The sequence below is a fragment of the Dendrobium catenatum genome, unplaced genomic scaffold (genome assembly GCF_001605985.2).
Source record: "Dendrobium catenatum unplaced genomic scaffold, ASM160598v2 fragScaff_scaffold_414, whole genome shotgun sequence".
NCBI classification, from domain to species: domain Eukaryota; kingdom Viridiplantae; phylum Streptophyta; class Magnoliopsida; order Asparagales; family Orchidaceae; genus Dendrobium; species Dendrobium catenatum.
In genome coordinates this window covers 764,994-783,491 of record NW_021318876.1, presented here as the reverse complement: position 1 = coordinate 783,491, position 18,498 = coordinate 764,994, and the positions used below count along the sequence as shown (strand labels likewise).

Here is an 18,498-nt window from a genome sequence, read left to right as displayed (position 1 = left end):
TTATTTTATTTTAACAATTCATCTTATATTAATACAAAAACTTGTTTTTATATCGTACGAATAAGCTCAAAAGCTTCAAAATTACACATTTTTTTATCCTAGCGTTTTGAAAGCCAAGATAAAATAAATAAATAACCGAATGAACAAGTAAAAATTATTCCGTCAGGTTACCTACGTAGAGCTACATCAGGTAGCTTATAATATGTCGTCACGTGCACTTACTCTTTACCGCACGGCCTGACGACCCGACTCGGACTGAATCCGGGATTACTATGTTCGTGTATTGCTCGGTATTACTCGGTATTGCTTGGCAATAACGAGAAATACCACTATGTGAAGAGCAATACCGAGCAATACCCAGTAATACCTAAAAGAACTCGGTATTGCTCGGTATTGAACTCGGTATTGGTTTTCACATAATAGTATTTTTCATTTTTGTCGAGCAAAATCGACCAATACCTAGCAATACCGAGCTACGCAAACTCCCGGGTCCGTTCCGGGTCGGGTCGTCGGGCCGCGCGGTAAAGAGTAAGTGCACGTGGCGACATATTATATGCCACCTGATGTAGCTCTATGTCGGATAACCTGACGGAATAAATTTTCCTGAACAAGTGACCACAGTACTTTGCTATGAGAAAAATATTATTAATTCAAAAAATTTCAAAATAGTGATTTTTATTTTGTATGGGACAACTTTTTTTGCAATTTTTTAAACAATTTTTAAATACAAAAATTTTATACTAGAAAGTTTATTTAAAAAATAGTAAGAAAGCCTTCCAAAATGGAGTCTTAGGCTTCATTTGGGATGGCTTTTTTACTGCTTCTTAAATTAGTTTTCTAGTACGACAATTTTAATGCTTTTACTCGAAAGCTGCTCTAAAAAACACTAAAAAATCGTCTCAAATGAAACCTTTGTCGAAGAGAGTATAAATTTTCGAGCAACAATGTTGGTTTCGCCTGGATCTTAGGAAGCCTCGTTGCAACACAAAATACATAATAAGATTGCCATTGTAAATTTACAAATAATAAAAAGAAAAAAAAAACGAAACAAATCCATTGACAGTACAGCAGCTAAGCATTCTTACTGGAGGACTGGTTTTCTGAACAACTCTGTAAAAAACAGCTGCCTTAATAGAAATAATTCTCCAAATGGAAATTAAAAGCAGCCTAAATTTTAAATGATGAAGATAATATGTACATTTTGACCTATTCTGATAGTTAAAGAATTTGCAAATCTTTCATTGGGCTTTATTTGTGAGCATACAAAGCAAGCAAAAGTTGCAAACTATTTCACAAAAGTTTTTTTTTGGGAGAATTTGGGGACTCAGCCCTTCTATTAATAAAGAGAAATTACAGGAAAAAAGGCCTATCCCAAAAAAAGGAAGGAGGACAAAAACATAAAACAATAACTATAAAAGAAAAACCTATACCACCAATAAACAAAAACCGAACAAAAGTGGTATACAAAATTTGATCAGGACTCAGGTATTAGCTGCAGCGGAATTAACGAGGGACTCGGTCATCGCATTGATCCAAAAATTACCCCTGGTTGCCAAAAAGACCCTCCAAGGGGTAGGGCTGCAGCGGTCATCATCGTCCTGCAAAATTGTCTGAAATAACCAAAAACCTTTGTATCTGGAAGACCGAGAGGGCCACCAAAAAAACGCCCAGCAGCAGTTATACTCAATAGAATTCAGCCCAAACCATAAGCAGCACCAACAGCCATTATAATTGGAACGTTTCAAGATAAAAACACCAGCCAAATGCCAACCGCAGATGGTAGCACAAGGATACCAATTACCCCAACAGATGCAGTAAATTGCTGCCATTTTTCCATCTCCCCAATTTAGCCAGTACAGCATACTTAATCTTTCTGACCACAGTAGTGTGACAGTCAATTTTGTTGCCAAAAATTCTGTCATTACGAGCACGCCAGGTATAGTAAATAGCAGTATTTACCACCAAGCAGTAGAAGTTCAGAAATTCAGACGAGTCCGAAATATCGTCCAGAAAGTAAAACATTTGGTGTATGTTCGGACGAAGAAGTAACGAATGTGCTTGGGGGATTAAAGCACAGAGGATCTTAAAAGAATAGTCACATTCAAAAAACAGATGAGAGTGTGATTCATTACTCATCAAGCAGAAGATACAAAGTGGATTAACAGTAATACCACGCCTAATCAAGATGTCAGCCGTTTTAAGCCCGTTCTTAACAGCCAGCCAACCAAATGCAGAATATCTGATAGCCGAATGTTTATGCCAAACAAAATGATACCAATCCATCACCGAGTAATGTATATAAAATTCTTTCCTAAAAATTTTGTTGGTAACCTTCTCAGAATATGACCAGAAGCAACCAGTGGCAGCATTACTAATTGGAACAGAATTAATGATAGTCGTGAGAGCATAGGGCCAGCCATAAGGTAAATTCCAGCTACCATTCAAAAGAATGGTAGACACGGAATTTTTGTTGAGATTATCCAGCCAGCACCCACCCAAATTAGAAACAGCCAACTCAGAGATAGAATTACCATGGCACCAGGGGTCCCAAAAAAGGGAATGGTGACTGTTAGGCAGGATCCTAAAATTCAGACAGTGCTTAATTTGAGCAGCAATAACAGAAATTTTGTTCCAGAACATAGAACTGCCTTTGTTATGAGGGAACCAGAGAGAGGTGTAAAGGTTACGCCAGCAACAAAATAACAAATTGCTATCATTAATGAATCTCCAGATAATAGAACAAGAGAAAGTGAAGTTTAAAGCATCAAAAGAGGGAAGACCAATCCCACCATTAATTTTTGGAATGCAAGTGTCTTTCCAGGCAATAAGACGAAGCTTTTTAGCTGCAATGTCACGAGAATAAAGGAACCGAGAGCAAAGCCTATCCAAATATTTGACAAAAGTTGATTGAACCATTCACATAAAACTTCAAAATAAATAAATAAAAAAATCTACATTGTTACAAAATTTCTACAACGGAATCTATAGTATAAAACCAGCTTTTCCTATTTTTATTCTTTACCTGAAAGAAAATCAGTTATGGAGAAGAAAGAAAATGAGAATCAGCATATAAAGACATAAACGATGATAGATTGCTGAACAAATTAATTCCATTTATCTCAACTGTGCTGGGAAAATTTTTAGGTGGGGACACCGGACAGAGAGAAATTATCATCATTCGGATATGTCTACAGTCAAAGTGCAGCTGCTACAATACCTATGCTTTGACTGCACTTTTACTATAGACAGAAAGAAATCTGGATAATTCTCTTTGTTAGGTGTCCTAACCTAACAATTTTCCCTGAGCTGGAGAGCAGAGAAGACCTGATGCATCTGCGCCGACCACCGCAATCTCACAAATAGTGCACTGCTGTCCTTGAATGGAAGGGATAAATCTAGCCCCACAGTAAGGACATGAGACATCCTTTTGTCCACGGTATATTGGAACAAAGGTGGCTCCACATACCACAAAAGGATTTCTGTAATCATAATTGAGCTGATGAGCATCCTTTTTATCACCACAGGCCTGCAGAACTTGTCTTGCCTTTCTTGATTGATTCTCAGTTGGGCTATTCTCTAAAAGCATCCTTGCGAAATTGGCTGCTGTAGCATAATTTCCTCCCTTGAAACAAGTGATCATGGCACTTGTGAGAACCAACCTTGAGTGAACCTTCTGAAGCTTACAATTTGTAAAGAATGCTGAAAGCTCTTGTTGCCGAATCACATCACCTTTGATTTCCTTTCTTTTGACTTCAATCTTCAAGCCCAAAACATACTCTTTAGCGATCTCAATTAGCTCCTTGACTTCATCAACCTCTCTTCTAGAATCCACAACAACAAGAGGGATGATGTGTAAGATATTGAGAAATAGTCTTAAAGCCTCTGGGAACCTCCCTTCCGTTGTTGTTCGGTAAGCAGCCTTGAGTTTTTCATCCATTTGTGAGAACTTGAATGTTAAAGATGGCGGATCCCTAACATTAGGACTGGCAGACTCATTCCAGGCATTAATGGCCGTTAATATAACTGGAGCCTTAGTAAAAGCATGAATATATGTATGACTACCCATGTATAATTCCAGAAATATCTGCTTCAATGGAGCAAAATTATTTATACCTAGCTGCCGGTTAAGTAGGCGCATTGCGGTTTCGAAGTTTCCAGCTGCAGCATGCTCCCCAGCAAGAGATGATTTTTTAATCCAAATTTGACTCACAGGCAAGCCTTGAGTAGGAGCAACAAAAACGGATGCTCGGGCATTACCTGCAGCCACTGGAATGTCTGCATCAGGAGGTAAGTCCAGATCCTCAAGATCCCATCCTCCTCCATTTTCTTCATTTCCTTCAACAACATCAACTTTTGCATCTATACCACCATTTTTTATTACAGGGTCCGCATCAACAATATCCAAATCTTCTTCACCCCATTCAGCACCAGAAGCTTCTTCTTCTTCTTCTTCTTCTTCTTCTTCATGCCCTGGCCTTCCAGCAACATCTAATCTGCCCGCAAAAATGCCCCTCATGACCCTCAACAATGGCCAGTCGCCGCCACTGATGAGTGGGGTTGGTGGCAGCAAAAGAGAATGGACTTTACCTTCTGGTATGACAGGAACGTTATCCCCCAATTCAGCGGCAAGTCTTTCTGCAGTTTCAATGAGCCCGTGAGTCAAAGCTGTGATATATGCAAGAGGCAACTGGCCAGCATTTTCCAATATTGCCACGCGTGTCGGGATATCGCCCAGATACATAGCATTGTGGAACTGACCCATAACATCATTCTTCATTTCAGCGATCCTCAACATTTTTGATAGCTTCAACCTATTACCAGTGATGAGATACAAAAAAGATAATCTTTCAAAGTTTTTAGTCCACTGATAAGCATATTCTACAATACTGGTATTCCCTTGTCGAAGGGCTTCAATGCCTAATCTGTACCAATGGTCCTTTTCATCTATCTCCTTTGCAGAAGCAACAGCTATCTGGATGTTACCACTCTCAAGACCTAAGTTGAATCTGGTTCTCTCATCTTTAACAAAGTGAAGAGCTACCTCAGGAAATCCTTTTTGTTGCAGGTATGCAATAATAGCCTGCCCACACAATTGTGAACTCCTGATCATAGTCAAAACATTGTCATATTTTTTCCTAAGAAGCGAAAGCTTAAAAACATACTCTGTAGCATCAACTGCTATCACCTGATTCTTCCCGTCACGATCCAAACAATTGATATTGTTGCCAGAAACCTTAGTTATGTATACTGGTACATCCAGAGTCCTTATAACTCCATTGTCCCCATTAGGGAGGCAATACTTAATGTGGTTCAAGGTTGCATAGATGAAGACGCCATTCTCATCCCAGGCACCACTTTTCACACGGATTGTCTCATGCAGTGTACAACGGTGAACAAGTTTCTTGCAGGTAATAACTATGGTATGCTTGCTGATCAATGCAACAGTTTCCATGTCGCTTGACCAAACAATATATTTGACTGAAGGTACCTGAATTTCCCCTAGAATGAGACGCTGTTGAAGATCAAAGATGACTAACTTATCTTCAGCCCTGCACAACAGATTACCAGTTCCAGCATAAAAGATTGCATCTGTAGCAATAGGAAGGGAACTCTTTTTTATAATCTCATTCTTAAGATTCTTGACTAATGCCTGATTGCTGCTCTTGTCTAACACGGCGAACCTGTTGCGGGCAACAAAAACAGCAGACCCTCCTCCTCTCTTCGCATCCGGAACAACATCTGCCTTTCCACCATTGTCTCTTGGAACTACATAGAGCTCATAAGAACCTCCATCTGCATCAGAACATACCAAGATAGCATTCTCTGTTGAGCTGAAAGAGAGTGTTCTTGGACTCTGATTCAAGCTTATAGCACCAGCTTTCCTTATTGGGAACACTTGATTATCCTTCTGAGATGAAAACTCATAAAACCTTAAAAACCGATCTTTGACATAATATAGGGAGTTCCCACTGACAGAAAAAGCAGGACGCTCTCTCTCTAGTTTGAATACTATCATTCCACTGTCATGGCCAGCAGCAAGTAGATTCATTTCTGGATGCACAGACAGAATCCAAAAACGATCATGCTCTCGGCGAAATGTCTGAATAGCAGTACGCTTAGTCGCATCCCAGACACGAATGCTTTTGTCCTCAGAATTGGACACGATAATATCCTGTTTTGCATGGAACATCACACAAGAAATATTGTTCATATGCCCTCTCAACGTGTCCACTTCCCATGCCTTTGTATCTATGCAACAACAAAAGCAAAGAATGGGTAATGTTAAATGCGTTCTGGAAGCAACTAGAGATGGTTACAGATTCTCGCGTTTTTTTTTTTTTAATTAAGACCTTGTAAAGCAACACCACTCAATCAAATGGGTGGTGGTGATTCTCAGATAATATTCCTTGTAAGAAACTTCAAGAAATAATAGACAGGAAAGATTTTTTAGCGACAAATTTAAAATGAAACAGCCACCAAGATTCGTAAGGAAAAATAGGTTTCCTCAGACTTACCGTTCATTCTCCATAATTTTACTTGCCGATCATCTGCACCAGAGACAATGAGAGGCGAATTAGGATGAAATGATGCCCAATTGACTCCCCGCTCATGACCCTCTAAGATATATTTGACAACTGCATCAACACCGCCAAATAGATCTGTGTTCATCTGGCTCAGACGCAAAGTATCATCAGCTGGGGTTACTGTTTTCTTCCTCAGGGCACCGATATCCCAAACACGGACAGTCTGATCCAGGGAAGCAGATACAACAAGATCCTCCTTTGGATGGAATGACGCGCACATCACAAAGTGATTGTGGCCAGTCAAAACTGAAATGCAGACACGAGACTGCCAGTTCCAAATCCTAATAGTTTGATCATCACTTGCGCTAACAACCCAAGGGTATTCATCATGGAATTGTACTGTACGAATGTAGTCAAGGTGCCCAAGAAGAGTAAACAAGCAAAGGCGTGTTTTGTAATTCCAGACCTTAATTTTGTAATCATCACCTGCAATACAACATTATTGCTCCAGTTAAGTTCCTAGTTATTACGAAATTTACTGCTGTAATTCCCATGATAGTCACCCAAATATGTTTCTGTCAATCATTCCAGCCCAAGATCATTCCGGGGAAAGAGAAGGTCTAGCCACTAGTCAGGCATTCATATGCCAGACAAAATTAATCCAATTTCATAAAAAGCAATAAATATTTCATCAAACATTACGACTAAATCTAAATGTTTGGTATCGTATTTCAGGCAGGATTTAAGCATGAATTAGCTTAAATATTTGAAAAAAAAAATTTGGGGACGTTATCTTATTATTTTAATAAATCCCATTTCATCACCAGGATTTACTATATCTGGATTTATAGGATTTATGAATGATGAATCCTATTTGTAGCTGAACAACCCTTATAAGAAATAAAAATAAAAATAAGACCAAACAAATGAAATTCAAGGTTCAATCAGGTACATGAACAGATCTTATCGTCAAGTCTTATCATCAATTAGTGGATCTTATCAAATAAATGAAATGCAAGGATCAATCAGATAAATGAATTGATCATAAAAGAAGAGAAACGCCGGCAAGATTAAATCCAAACCAATATCACGAGAAAACATAAGGGATTATCCAGACCTCCGGAAACAAATAACGGCTGCAATTTATGAAAATGGAGTCCGCGCACGGGTCCATCGTGCTCTTCAAAACGGTCGATAAGAGTTCCCACGCGATAGTCCCATAGCTGTATCACTCCACTATGAAGACTAGAAATTATCCAAGGCCTCTTCCTGTGAAAGCTAATCCCCTTTACCCGATTACTCTTGGTCTCGAACTTGGTCAGCATCTCTGCCACCCTACCTCCTTATTACCCAGACAGATATTTGAAAACTCTACCCGCCGGTGGCCCGCGAAACCCTAAACTGAATGGAAGAAATAAAACGGCGAAGATCATATGGTACTGTTAGGGCTAGAATTCTGATCTAAAGCAGCGGATGGAGTGTGGAGAAGGGAACAGCTCTTACGTAGGGATATCAGATCTGTGCAGATAGATCGGAATTGACGCGGCAGTCTCCGCCGTTGACGAGATCAGCGTCGTCACGAGAGATTTGGTCATCCGCCTGAATGAGATCTGGTTTCATTGCAACACCTTACAACTTGGCTTGGTTATAAACGCAACCTCCCACGCCCTCCACTTCCGTCACATTAGCCGGGCGTCAAGCGGCGAATTTGGACTGCCGTAAGTCAGCAAATTCCTCCTCCTTTACCTCCAAACTATTTATTAAAAATTCATCTCTGTCGTGCTCCAGTATGCTCGCGGCGGCAGAAATATAACGAAAATATATCACAAACAGCTAAGAAAACAGATATGCAAATATTATGAGGAAATCAGAAATTTTATCTAAAAATTTTTTAAAAGGGAAAAAATTATAAGGTCTAATGTGATTAAAATAATAAACTAATATTCATTATTGATTATAAATAATGCCCTTTATCCAGAAAAGGCATTAGCAAATGTACAATGTATATGACATAGTTTGAAGTCGGAAGAACTCAATGGTATTTTTAATAGACTTTTGACATGTTTGATTTGTCAAAAGGAACGTAGTATGGTGATGATAGTCATAGGGTCATACTCTTGAAGTGGGGGTTAGATGGCAATAGCTGAGTGACTATGCCAAAGGGATTGTAGTCGAGTGACAAAGGTCACAGAGATCGTAGTCGAGAGACAAAAGTCAGAGAGACCGTAGTCAGGGATTACAAATGTTAGAGAGACCTTAGTCCAGGCGATTATGGGTAGAGGGATCATAGTCATGCGACTAAGTTTGGAGGGACCGTAGTAGGGCGACGGAGGTCGATGAGATCGAAGTCGTATGATGGAGGTTGGTGGGATGGTAATCGGGCGATGATGATCAGAGGGATAGTAGTTAGATAATGATTGTTTGACGACCGTAGTTGGAAAATGATAGTCATAGTGACCGTAATCTAATACCCAATAAAGTAGTGTACAATTGCACCTGTTTTAGCTCGATTTGTTAGTTATGTATGTTACTTCTGCATTATTTTTACATGTGTCAATGAGTGTTTTTTATACATGTGAATATCTAAAACTATTGTGAAATAGGTCCTAGCGGTCCATGTCTATGAACCAAAAATATGGATTTTTTTTCCTTAGGAGCATCGCGGCACCGAGGTAGGTGGTGTTGTGGCATTGAGCTCTCCATATTTTTGGGGAAATGGGAAGCGACGCGGCATTGGGATTGTGCACCACGGAAGTAGGTCTAAATTTTATAAAAGTATCAAAATTCGCTCATTTTTCATTTAAAAAAAAAATCCACCCCTCTTTTAAGGCAGACGGCTAAAAAGAGAAAGGAGTGTTACAGTCAGAAAGTTCGGATTTGGGACCTTGATCCATTTTTTTGTTGTTTTAGGATCAAGGTAGATTACATTTAGTCTATTTCAAATTTTCAAAAATACTGAGACTTTGAGATTTTTTTGCTTTAAATTATAAATTTATAACATAGAAATTGGGACAGCTTTACACATGCTAAATTTTCATCGTGTAACATTTTGTATATTACAGATATGATCATTCTTGTCATTTAGGTAAATAATTAGAAAAGTGTGCTATGATTAGCAAATTTGAAAATATTTTTTATCTCATAAATTAAGCTTGTAGCACAATTTAAGCTTTCCAATAATATTCTTAAAAAAACCTTATAATCTGGTGACGAATGTCAGAGGAATCATAGTCTAAAGATAGAGGTCGGAGGGACCATAGTCCAATGACGAAGGTTAGAGGAATCATAGTTGGGTGACGGTGGCTGAAGTTGTTGTAGTCAAGTGATGAACACCAGAGGTGTAACACCCGATGACCTAAAGGAGGAATTTGAACCTACTTTCCTATACTTCTAAGATTTCTTTTTCCCATATGAATGCACATGTAGCTAGTAATCAAGAATATATAAAATAAATATTCCGAGTGCATAAACCATAATTTCTCTTTCATTCCCAAAATAATTAATTACAATAGTCCATATTACAATGATTTCAACAAAATTAAATTAAATCTGAACTGCATAATTCTAAATGAAATTCTAAATATCTACTAAAGTCCGGCCTCCTTGTTTTCTATCAAACTAGGTCCACTAAACAAAGCCTTTACCTTTTTTTGGAATGTAATAAACAACATAATGAGTATAAACTCAGTAGGCCAACACCAATTTCTCCATAACATAATTTAACTCATAGCAAAATAAAACTAAAATAAAATTATAAAAGTATTGTTTAGCTTTTAACTTCTAAGTATACTAATGCACATATGATTGCAAAATGCACTAGTAGTTATGTCCCTTATAACTCTCAATCTTCCACCTCCACCCTACTCAATAGAGCTACATAGGAGAATCAGAACATAACCATACTTCTAATAAAAATCAATTCTAAGTAAGAACATAATAATCTAGTACAAAATATTTTCATCTTGGACTCAAGCAGATAATTTCAGAATGTCATTATTTCAAATTCAGAAACTCCTTGATATCATGAAAATCATGATAATGCAATGCAACGTGCAATTAAAGATTTTTAAAATAAATAGCATCATATACCAACTTGCATAGAAAACTCCCACATTTCAGTTACCAAACAGGTAAAATTTTGCATTCTTATAATCAAATTGTCTATAATAGAGAGTAAAACACTACAAAAATGTTTACAATTTGAAAAAATTTTAAAACATAAGAAAGCATGTCTATCATTATATACTTTAAAATTTCAATCATAAATAGGGTCTGGGTTGCCTACCTCAAGAACGACAATTTTTCTAACTGGCTGGATGGATGAAAATTGGATTTCAAACTCCAAATCCACTCTTTTGCATTCTCTTTCCTTCATTCTCCTCTTCTTTCTTCCTTGGCAAGCTGAAGGGAATTAAGCTTAGCTTAGTGACTTCATATATTTATTATTTTTAAAAGTAAAAATTTGGCCTAAAGCTGCGGTGATATAACTTCTGATGCCATAGCGCCCACAGTAAAACTCTCCCAAACTTCCTACTCCAACCCCAACACCATTAAAACACCACCAGGCCGCCACACTTTCCTAAAATTTTGTTTTTCCTCATTTTCTCAAGACTACATCATTGGAGCGCCACCTCTCGGCACATCAATGCTCGTAGAGAAAATTCGAACTTCTTTTTTTTTTCTCTTTCTCAGATCATATTTTTGAATTCTTCTATTCTCCATTAATCTGAAGCATACTCACAACTACTAAATATGTTAAAATTAAAATTTGGAGTAGATAATTACTTGGATCTCATACGATGGATATTACAGAAAGGTTTGAAGTCGATCGATAGAGGCTAGAGGGAGAATAGTCAGGCAATAGAGGCCAAAGGGGCCATAGTCAGGTAATAGAGGTCGATGGGACCATAGTTGGATAATAGAGGTTGGTGTGGCTATAGTTAGACAATAGTGATAGTTGGAAATGTAGTCAAATTATCGAGGTTGGTGAGGCCATAATCAGGCAACGGTGGTAGGTGGATCGTAGTCGGGCAACAAATGTAAAAGAATCGTAGTCGACAGACGATGTTGGTCTTAATATTGTAATAAGATAATGGTAGTTTGAGGACTGTAGCCGACGAGCGACAGTATTCTGAGGACTGTAGTTGAACAACATTAGTCTTAGGTTCATAGTTGGGCGAAATAGGTCGAATTGACCGTAGTCAGATAATGATGGTCTGAAGGCAGCGGCGAAGTGACAAAAGCTCTAATAATGGTGGTCAGGAGGAAGTCAGATAGTGGGGACTGGGTGGAGACCCGACTACGGTGGCCAAATGGAGGTTCAAAGGCGATGATTGGGAAGAGATCAGATGATGAAGGTCCGATGGTGACACCTAGGCTGAGATTCGATGGCAGCGTCCATGTGGACATCCGACAAACAATCAGACAATGAAATTCTGGCAGCGGTGATCGAGCGATAAGAGTTTTTCATCAGTGGTACTCTGGTGGGGCTCAACGAGTTTTTTAGCCTCAAAGCTCTCATGAATATTTAACCCAATGTCCATTCCCCTTCTTCCATGTAAAGAGTGAGGGCTTGTTTGTAGATTTTAGAGTGGAAAGCCTTATAACTATGAAACTTTTGATATGTTTCTGAGATGCTTATTTTGCACGATTTGAGTATTTTCTGTAAAGTTTTTACCCTGTATTTTGAGTTCTGTGCAATTTTTATCGAATAGATAATTATCAGGATGTTGAAAAATATTTTGTCAGTACAATGAAAGTCTTATATTGTTGTTTTACATGTTCTGTAGTAATTTGGTAAAGTTCTGAATATGTGATTTCTGTGTAAATTCTGTATACTGTCGTTGTGCCGCCGATTTCTCGTACGACCTCTGATTTTCTGAATTGATGATTTAAATGATTGAATATGCATACGAATGTAAATATATGATTGAATTATTGTTATTGTTACTGAAAAACAAGTAAAGACTGGTTGAACCGTTGGTTGGAGACATGATACCTATACATGATGGTGGGCCGACGGGCTTTCCTTTAAATAAAGGGTTTGGTGTTATCCTCTACTGATCACGTGATTACTGAAGGGAGTCATAAGGAGATGAATACTGTGCCGACGGGCAAAGAGTGATGACTCTTTTTACTGAGCCAACGGATACAAGATACAAAATACAAGATATAAGACTGAAAAATGCCTTAATAGCCAGTGATTATACCTATTCAGTAAGATTATTGTATTGAATTGCATGTGTACAGTACTGTTCTTATGATCTCATTATGATTTATTGATGGATTTATTGCTATTGTATGAATTTACTGTTAATGCATGATTTCACTGTTATAGCATTACTGTTCATATCACTACTGATACTGAAACTGATACTATTGATTCACTGTACTGACGTTATGCAAGTGATATACTGAGTAAGTGACATGTGATTCACTGCACACGTGACATAGATTATTGGATTGCATGTGATGCACTGAGTACGTGATATGGGGTAACTGAATTGCAAATGTACATTTTGATACGATTTTATGGCATTGATTGATTCTAACTGTTTTAAATGTTATTATGATTTATTGCCTGATTTGACTGATTTCTATAGAGATTGACGTACGCACAGATTTATTGAGTTTTACAGACCTTTGAACTGTTTATTGATTCTTCTACTGTGGATTTAGGAGTTAACTATTTCTTATTGTTACTGTACTGATTACTATTCATGCATTGATTTTCGTTATCTGCATTGATACTATTTCTGTACTGATTTTCGTATCTGCATTGAATTAATGATCATGTGGAACTAACTGCTATGATTTGACTGATTGACATGCATATTGCTGCCGTACTGTGCTTTAATTTCAGTTATAGGTATTTGGTGACCTGCTGGGCTTTTTGAAGCTCATTATATGTGGTTAATATTTTCATGTCAGGGCAAGTGAGCAGGAGATTGAGGTTGATCAGTAATCCTCAGGTTTTGTTCTTTTTGGTTATAGTGATTCTTTTATACTCAGGACAGGATATATTTCATTTCATGTGATCCTTGTGCAGATCCTGAGTATTGTATATGATCTTTTGAGATATGAATAGAATTGTACATTGATGTTTTAAATTATAGAATTCTGTTGGACTGTTTGTTACTGATTGAAGACTATAGATAACTCTGGTAAGATTTCTAAATGGATAGATTGAATAATTCTTTCCAAGTTAGATCTTGGGGCGTGACAGTGTCTATGAACCAAAAATATGGATTTTTTTTCCTTAGGAGCGTCACGGCACCGAGGTAGGTGGTGTTGTGGCATTGAGCTCTCCATATTTTTGGGGAAATGGGAAGCGATGCAGCACTGGGATTGTGCACTGCGGAAGTAGGTCTAAATTTTATAGAAGTATCAAAATTCGCTCATTTTTCATCCCCTCTTTTAAGGCAGACGGTTGGAAAGAGAAAGGAGTTTTACAGTCAGAAAGTTTGGATTTGGGACCTTGATCCATTTTTTGTTGTTTTAGGATCAAGGTAGATTACATTTAGTCTATTTCAAATTTTCAAAAATATTGAGACTTTGAGATTTTTTTTGCTTTAAATTATAAATTCATAACATAGAAATTGTGACAGCTTTACACATGCTAAATTTTCATCGTGTAACATTTTGTATATTACAAATGTGATCATTCTCGACATTTAGGTAAATAATTTGAAAAGTGTGCTATGATTAGCAAATTTAAAAATATTTTTTATCTCATAAATTAAGCTTGTAGCACAATTTAAGCTTTCAAATAATATTATAAACAACCCCTGATAATCTGGTGATGAAAGTCAGAGGAATCATAGTCTAACGATAGAGGTTGGAGGGACCATAGTCCAATGACGAAGGTCAGAGGAATCATAGTTGGGAGATGGTGGCTGAAGTTGATGTAGTCGAGTGATGAACACCAGAGGTGTAACACCCCATGACCTAAAGGAGGAATTTGAACCTACTTTCCTATACTTCTAAGATTTCTTTTTCCCAGATGAATGCACACGTAGCTAATAATCAAGAATATATAAAATAATTATTCCGAGTGCATAAACCATAATTTCTCTTTCATTCCCAAAATAATTAATTACAATAGTCCATATTACAATGAGTTCAACAAAATTAAATTAAATCTGAACTACATAATTCTAAATGAAATTCTAAATATCTACTAAAGTCTGGCCTCCCTGTTTTCTTTCAAACTAGGTCCACTAAACAAACCCTTTACCTTTTCTTGGAATGTAATAAATAACATAATGAGTATAAACTCAGTAGGTCAACACCAATTTCTCCATAACATAATTTAACTCCTAGCAAAATAAAACTAAAATAAATTTATAAAAGTTTTGTTTAGCTTTTAACTTCTAAGTTGTGCATTCAAGAGAGCTACAGAGGAGAATCAGAACATAACCAAACTTCTAATAAAAATCAATTCTAAGTAAGAACAGAATAATCTAGTACAAAATATTTTCACCTTGGGCTCAAGTAGAAAATTTAAGAATGTCATTATTTCAAATTCAGAAACTCCTTGATATCATGAAAAGCATGATAATGCAATGCAACGTGCAATTAAAGATTTTTAAAATAAATAGCATCATATACCAACTTGCATAAAAAACTCCCACATTTTAGTTGTCAAACAGGTAAAATTTTGCATTCTTATAATCAAATTGTCTATAATAGAGAGTAAAATACTACAAAAACGTTTATGCTTTGAAAATTTTTTAAAACATAAGAAAGCATATCTTTCGTTATATACTTTAAAATTTCAATCATAAATAGGGTATGGGTTGCCTACCTCAAGAACGACAATTTTTCTAACTGGCTGGATGGACGAAAATTAGATTTCAAACTCCAAATCCACTCTTTTGCATTCTCTTTCCTTCATTCTCCTCTTCTTTCTTCCTTGGCAAGCTGAAGGGAATTAAGCTTAGGTTAGTGACCTCATATATTTATTATTTTTAAAAGTAAAAATTTGGCCTAAAGCTAAGGTGATATAACTTCTGATGCCACAGCGCCCCCAATAAAACTTTCAAACTCTCCCAAACTTCCTACTCCATTCCCAACACCATTAAAACACCACCAGGCTGCCACACTTTCCTAAAATTTTGTTTTTCCTCATTTTATCAAGACTACATCATTGGAGCGCCACCTCTCGGCACATCAATGCTCGTAGAGAAAATTCGAACTTCTTCTTTTTTTTTTCTCTTTCTCAGTTCATATTTTTGAATTCTTCTATTCTCCATTAATCTGAAGCATACTCACAACTACTAAATCTGTTAAAATTAAAATCAGGAGTAGATAATTACTTGGATCTCATACGATGGATATTACAGGAAGGTTTGAAGTCAATCGATAGAGGCTAGAGGGAGCATAGTCAGGCAATAAAGGCCAAAGGGGCCATAGTCAGGTAACGGAGGTCGATGGGACCATAGTTGGATGATAGAGGTTGGTGTGGCTATAGTTAGACAATAGTGATAGTTGGAAATGTAGTCAAATTATCGAGGTTGGAGAGGCCATAATCAGGCAACAGTGGTAGGTGGATCGTAGTCGGGCAACAAAGGTAAAAGAATCGTAGTCGACAGACGATGTTGGTCTTAAAATTGTAATAAGATAATGGAAGTTTGAGGACCGTAGCCGACGAGCGACAGTAGTCTGAGGGATGTAGTTGAACAACATTAGTCTTAGGTTCATAGTTGGGCGAAAGAGGTCGAAGGGACCGTAGTCTGATAATGATGGTCTGAGGGCAGCGGCTAAGTGACAAAAGCTCTAATAATGGTGGTCGGGAGGAAGTCAGATAGTGGGGACTGGGTAGAGACCCGACTACGGTGGCCAAATGGAGGTTCAAAGTCGATGATTGGGAAGAGATCAGATGATGAAGATCCGATGGTGACACCTAGGCTGAGATTCGATGATAGCGTCCATGTGGACATCCGACAAATAATTAGACGATGAAATTCTGGCAGCGGTGATCGAGCGATAAGGGTTTTTTATCAATGGTACTCCGGTGGGGCTCAACGAGTTTTTTAGCCTCAAAGCTCTCATGAATATTTAACCCAATGTCCATTCCCCTTCTTCCATGTAAAGAGTGAGGGCTTGTTTGTAGATTTTAGAGTGGAAAGCCTTATAACTATGAAAAATCTAGAGCAAATTAGGAGCACAAAATCATAAGACTTATACATATTCTCTCGATCATAATTATTTCTTTAGCATATATGTGCCTAAATATTGTTAGAATCAAGCAATCTTAGGATCGATGGATTTGTCTCAATGAACTGCTTAATTCTATTATAAGCATGTCATATTTGGAGAAATTTGATCATCAATTATTGCTATAAAGTTTTCAATTATGCTCCAAACACTTGAATTGGGCTCATTTCAGTTTGGATTGGATAATTCTTTGTTTAGTTGGTTACATCTCATCAAAACATTAATTTTTACTACAAATTTGTTAAAATCAATGTTCGTATGGTTTGAAATTTAATCTTTAAAGTTCTCAATTAAATTTTACCTCAAGATTTGTATTTGATTAAGACAATTTGTACTCAAATCTTAATTTGAAGAACATTTTGATCGACATTTTATTCAAAAATCAAGGTTCGAAATACTGATTATGAACACATCTTCTTTTTCACAGAGATCGATCTTGAGATTTCTTCCCCATCAACTCCCCTTCGAACATGCTGCAGGTCTCACTATGCATTACCTTTGGTGCACCATGGCATATGCCACCATTCCCATGAGCTCTCTTACATGCCACTAATTCCATAATGCCTTCGCCATAATCCTTCCCCGTTGTTCGAACAAGATGTTCGACTTTGAGCCATGTTCAAATCAAGATTCAAACAAGGCTCAATTTAGAATTGATTTGAAGTAATTTCTAGTTACTAGTACACTTGTACATGCATTAAATGCATGTAAACAACAATAACATTGATCCTTTATCCCACCATGTGGGGTCGGCTATATGAATTATTTTTCTTCATTGTGTCATGTTAAAAATAAAATTCTCATTTAAATCTAATAAAGAAAGATCATTTCTAATATTTTCGAATCAAGTCTTTTTAGATCTACCTCAACCTATCTTAAGATAAGTCAAATATAATACCTTTATTTTCCTACCGGTCATCAGAATGCCATCTTTGGCAACCAACCATCTATGGCAACCAAACCATCTAAGGCGACTCTCTCGAATCTTATCTTCCACTGGAGCTACTCCAACCTTTTCATCTATATTCTTATTTTGTATCCTATCTCTAAGGGTAAAGCCACTCTTCTACTTAGTATTATGCTTCTATTTTAATGGCCAACATTCAACACTCTAAAGCATTGCATATCTCACCACAATCTTATAGAACTTTCCCTTAAGTTTGAGGGGGTCTTTTCTATCAAACAACAAGCCCGATGCATTCCTCTACATCAACCATCTAACTTAAATTATTTTGATAATATCCCTATCAATTTCATCATCACTTTAAACAAAAGATCCAAGATATCTAAAATGTATACTTTTATTAATGACTTGATCGTCCAAAATCAAAATCCCCTCACTATATCTATTACTACTAAATTACACTACATATATTCATTTTTAGATCTACTCAAACAAAAACCATTAGACTCTAAAGTTGACCTCCATAATTCAATTTTACCTTGAACACCCTCTTTAATCTTATCAATAAGAAGAATATCATCTTCAAAAGTCATGCACTAAGGTACATCCTCTTGCAAATGCCTAGGGAGAACATCCATGACAAAAGCATAAAGATATAAACTTAAGGCCGATCCTTGATGTAATCCAATCGAAATAGGAAAATACTTGGTTAAACCACCTTATTTTAATGAATAATTTAAAATTTACCTTTACTATGTCGCTCAGAATAAAGGGAGAATTGATTCACAAATTTGATTTAAAAAAAAAAAAAGATAATCAATTTTAAACAATTACACATTATAGCCAATGATA

At 36.9% G+C, this 18,498-nt stretch overlaps 2 protein-coding genes across 2 annotated transcripts; both read right to left on the bottom strand.

The window, feature by feature from the left end:
• Positions 1-1,409: 1,409 nt before the first annotated feature.
• On the bottom strand, positions 1,410-8,349 carry LOC110102030 (coatomer subunit alpha-1). The gene is made up of 5 exons (XM_020830174.2): positions 8,028-8,349; positions 7,642-7,925; positions 6,516-7,010; positions 2,790-6,249; positions 1,410-2,644 (listed from the first exon to the last, which is right to left on the bottom strand). Exons 2-4 carry the CDS (start codon positions 7,847-7,849, stop codon positions 3,284-3,286), a joined length of 3,669 nt encoding a protein of 1,222 aa, XP_020685833.1. The 5' UTR covers positions 7,850-7,925; positions 8,028-8,349; the 3' UTR covers positions 1,410-2,644; positions 2,790-3,283.
• LOC110102128 lies at positions 1,798-2,916 on the bottom strand. Its single transcript, XM_020830314.1, has one exon. It carries the CDS (start codon positions 2,914-2,916, stop codon positions 1,798-1,800), a length of 1,119 nt encoding a protein of 372 aa, XP_020685973.1.
• Positions 8,350-18,498: the final 10,149 nt, after the last annotated feature.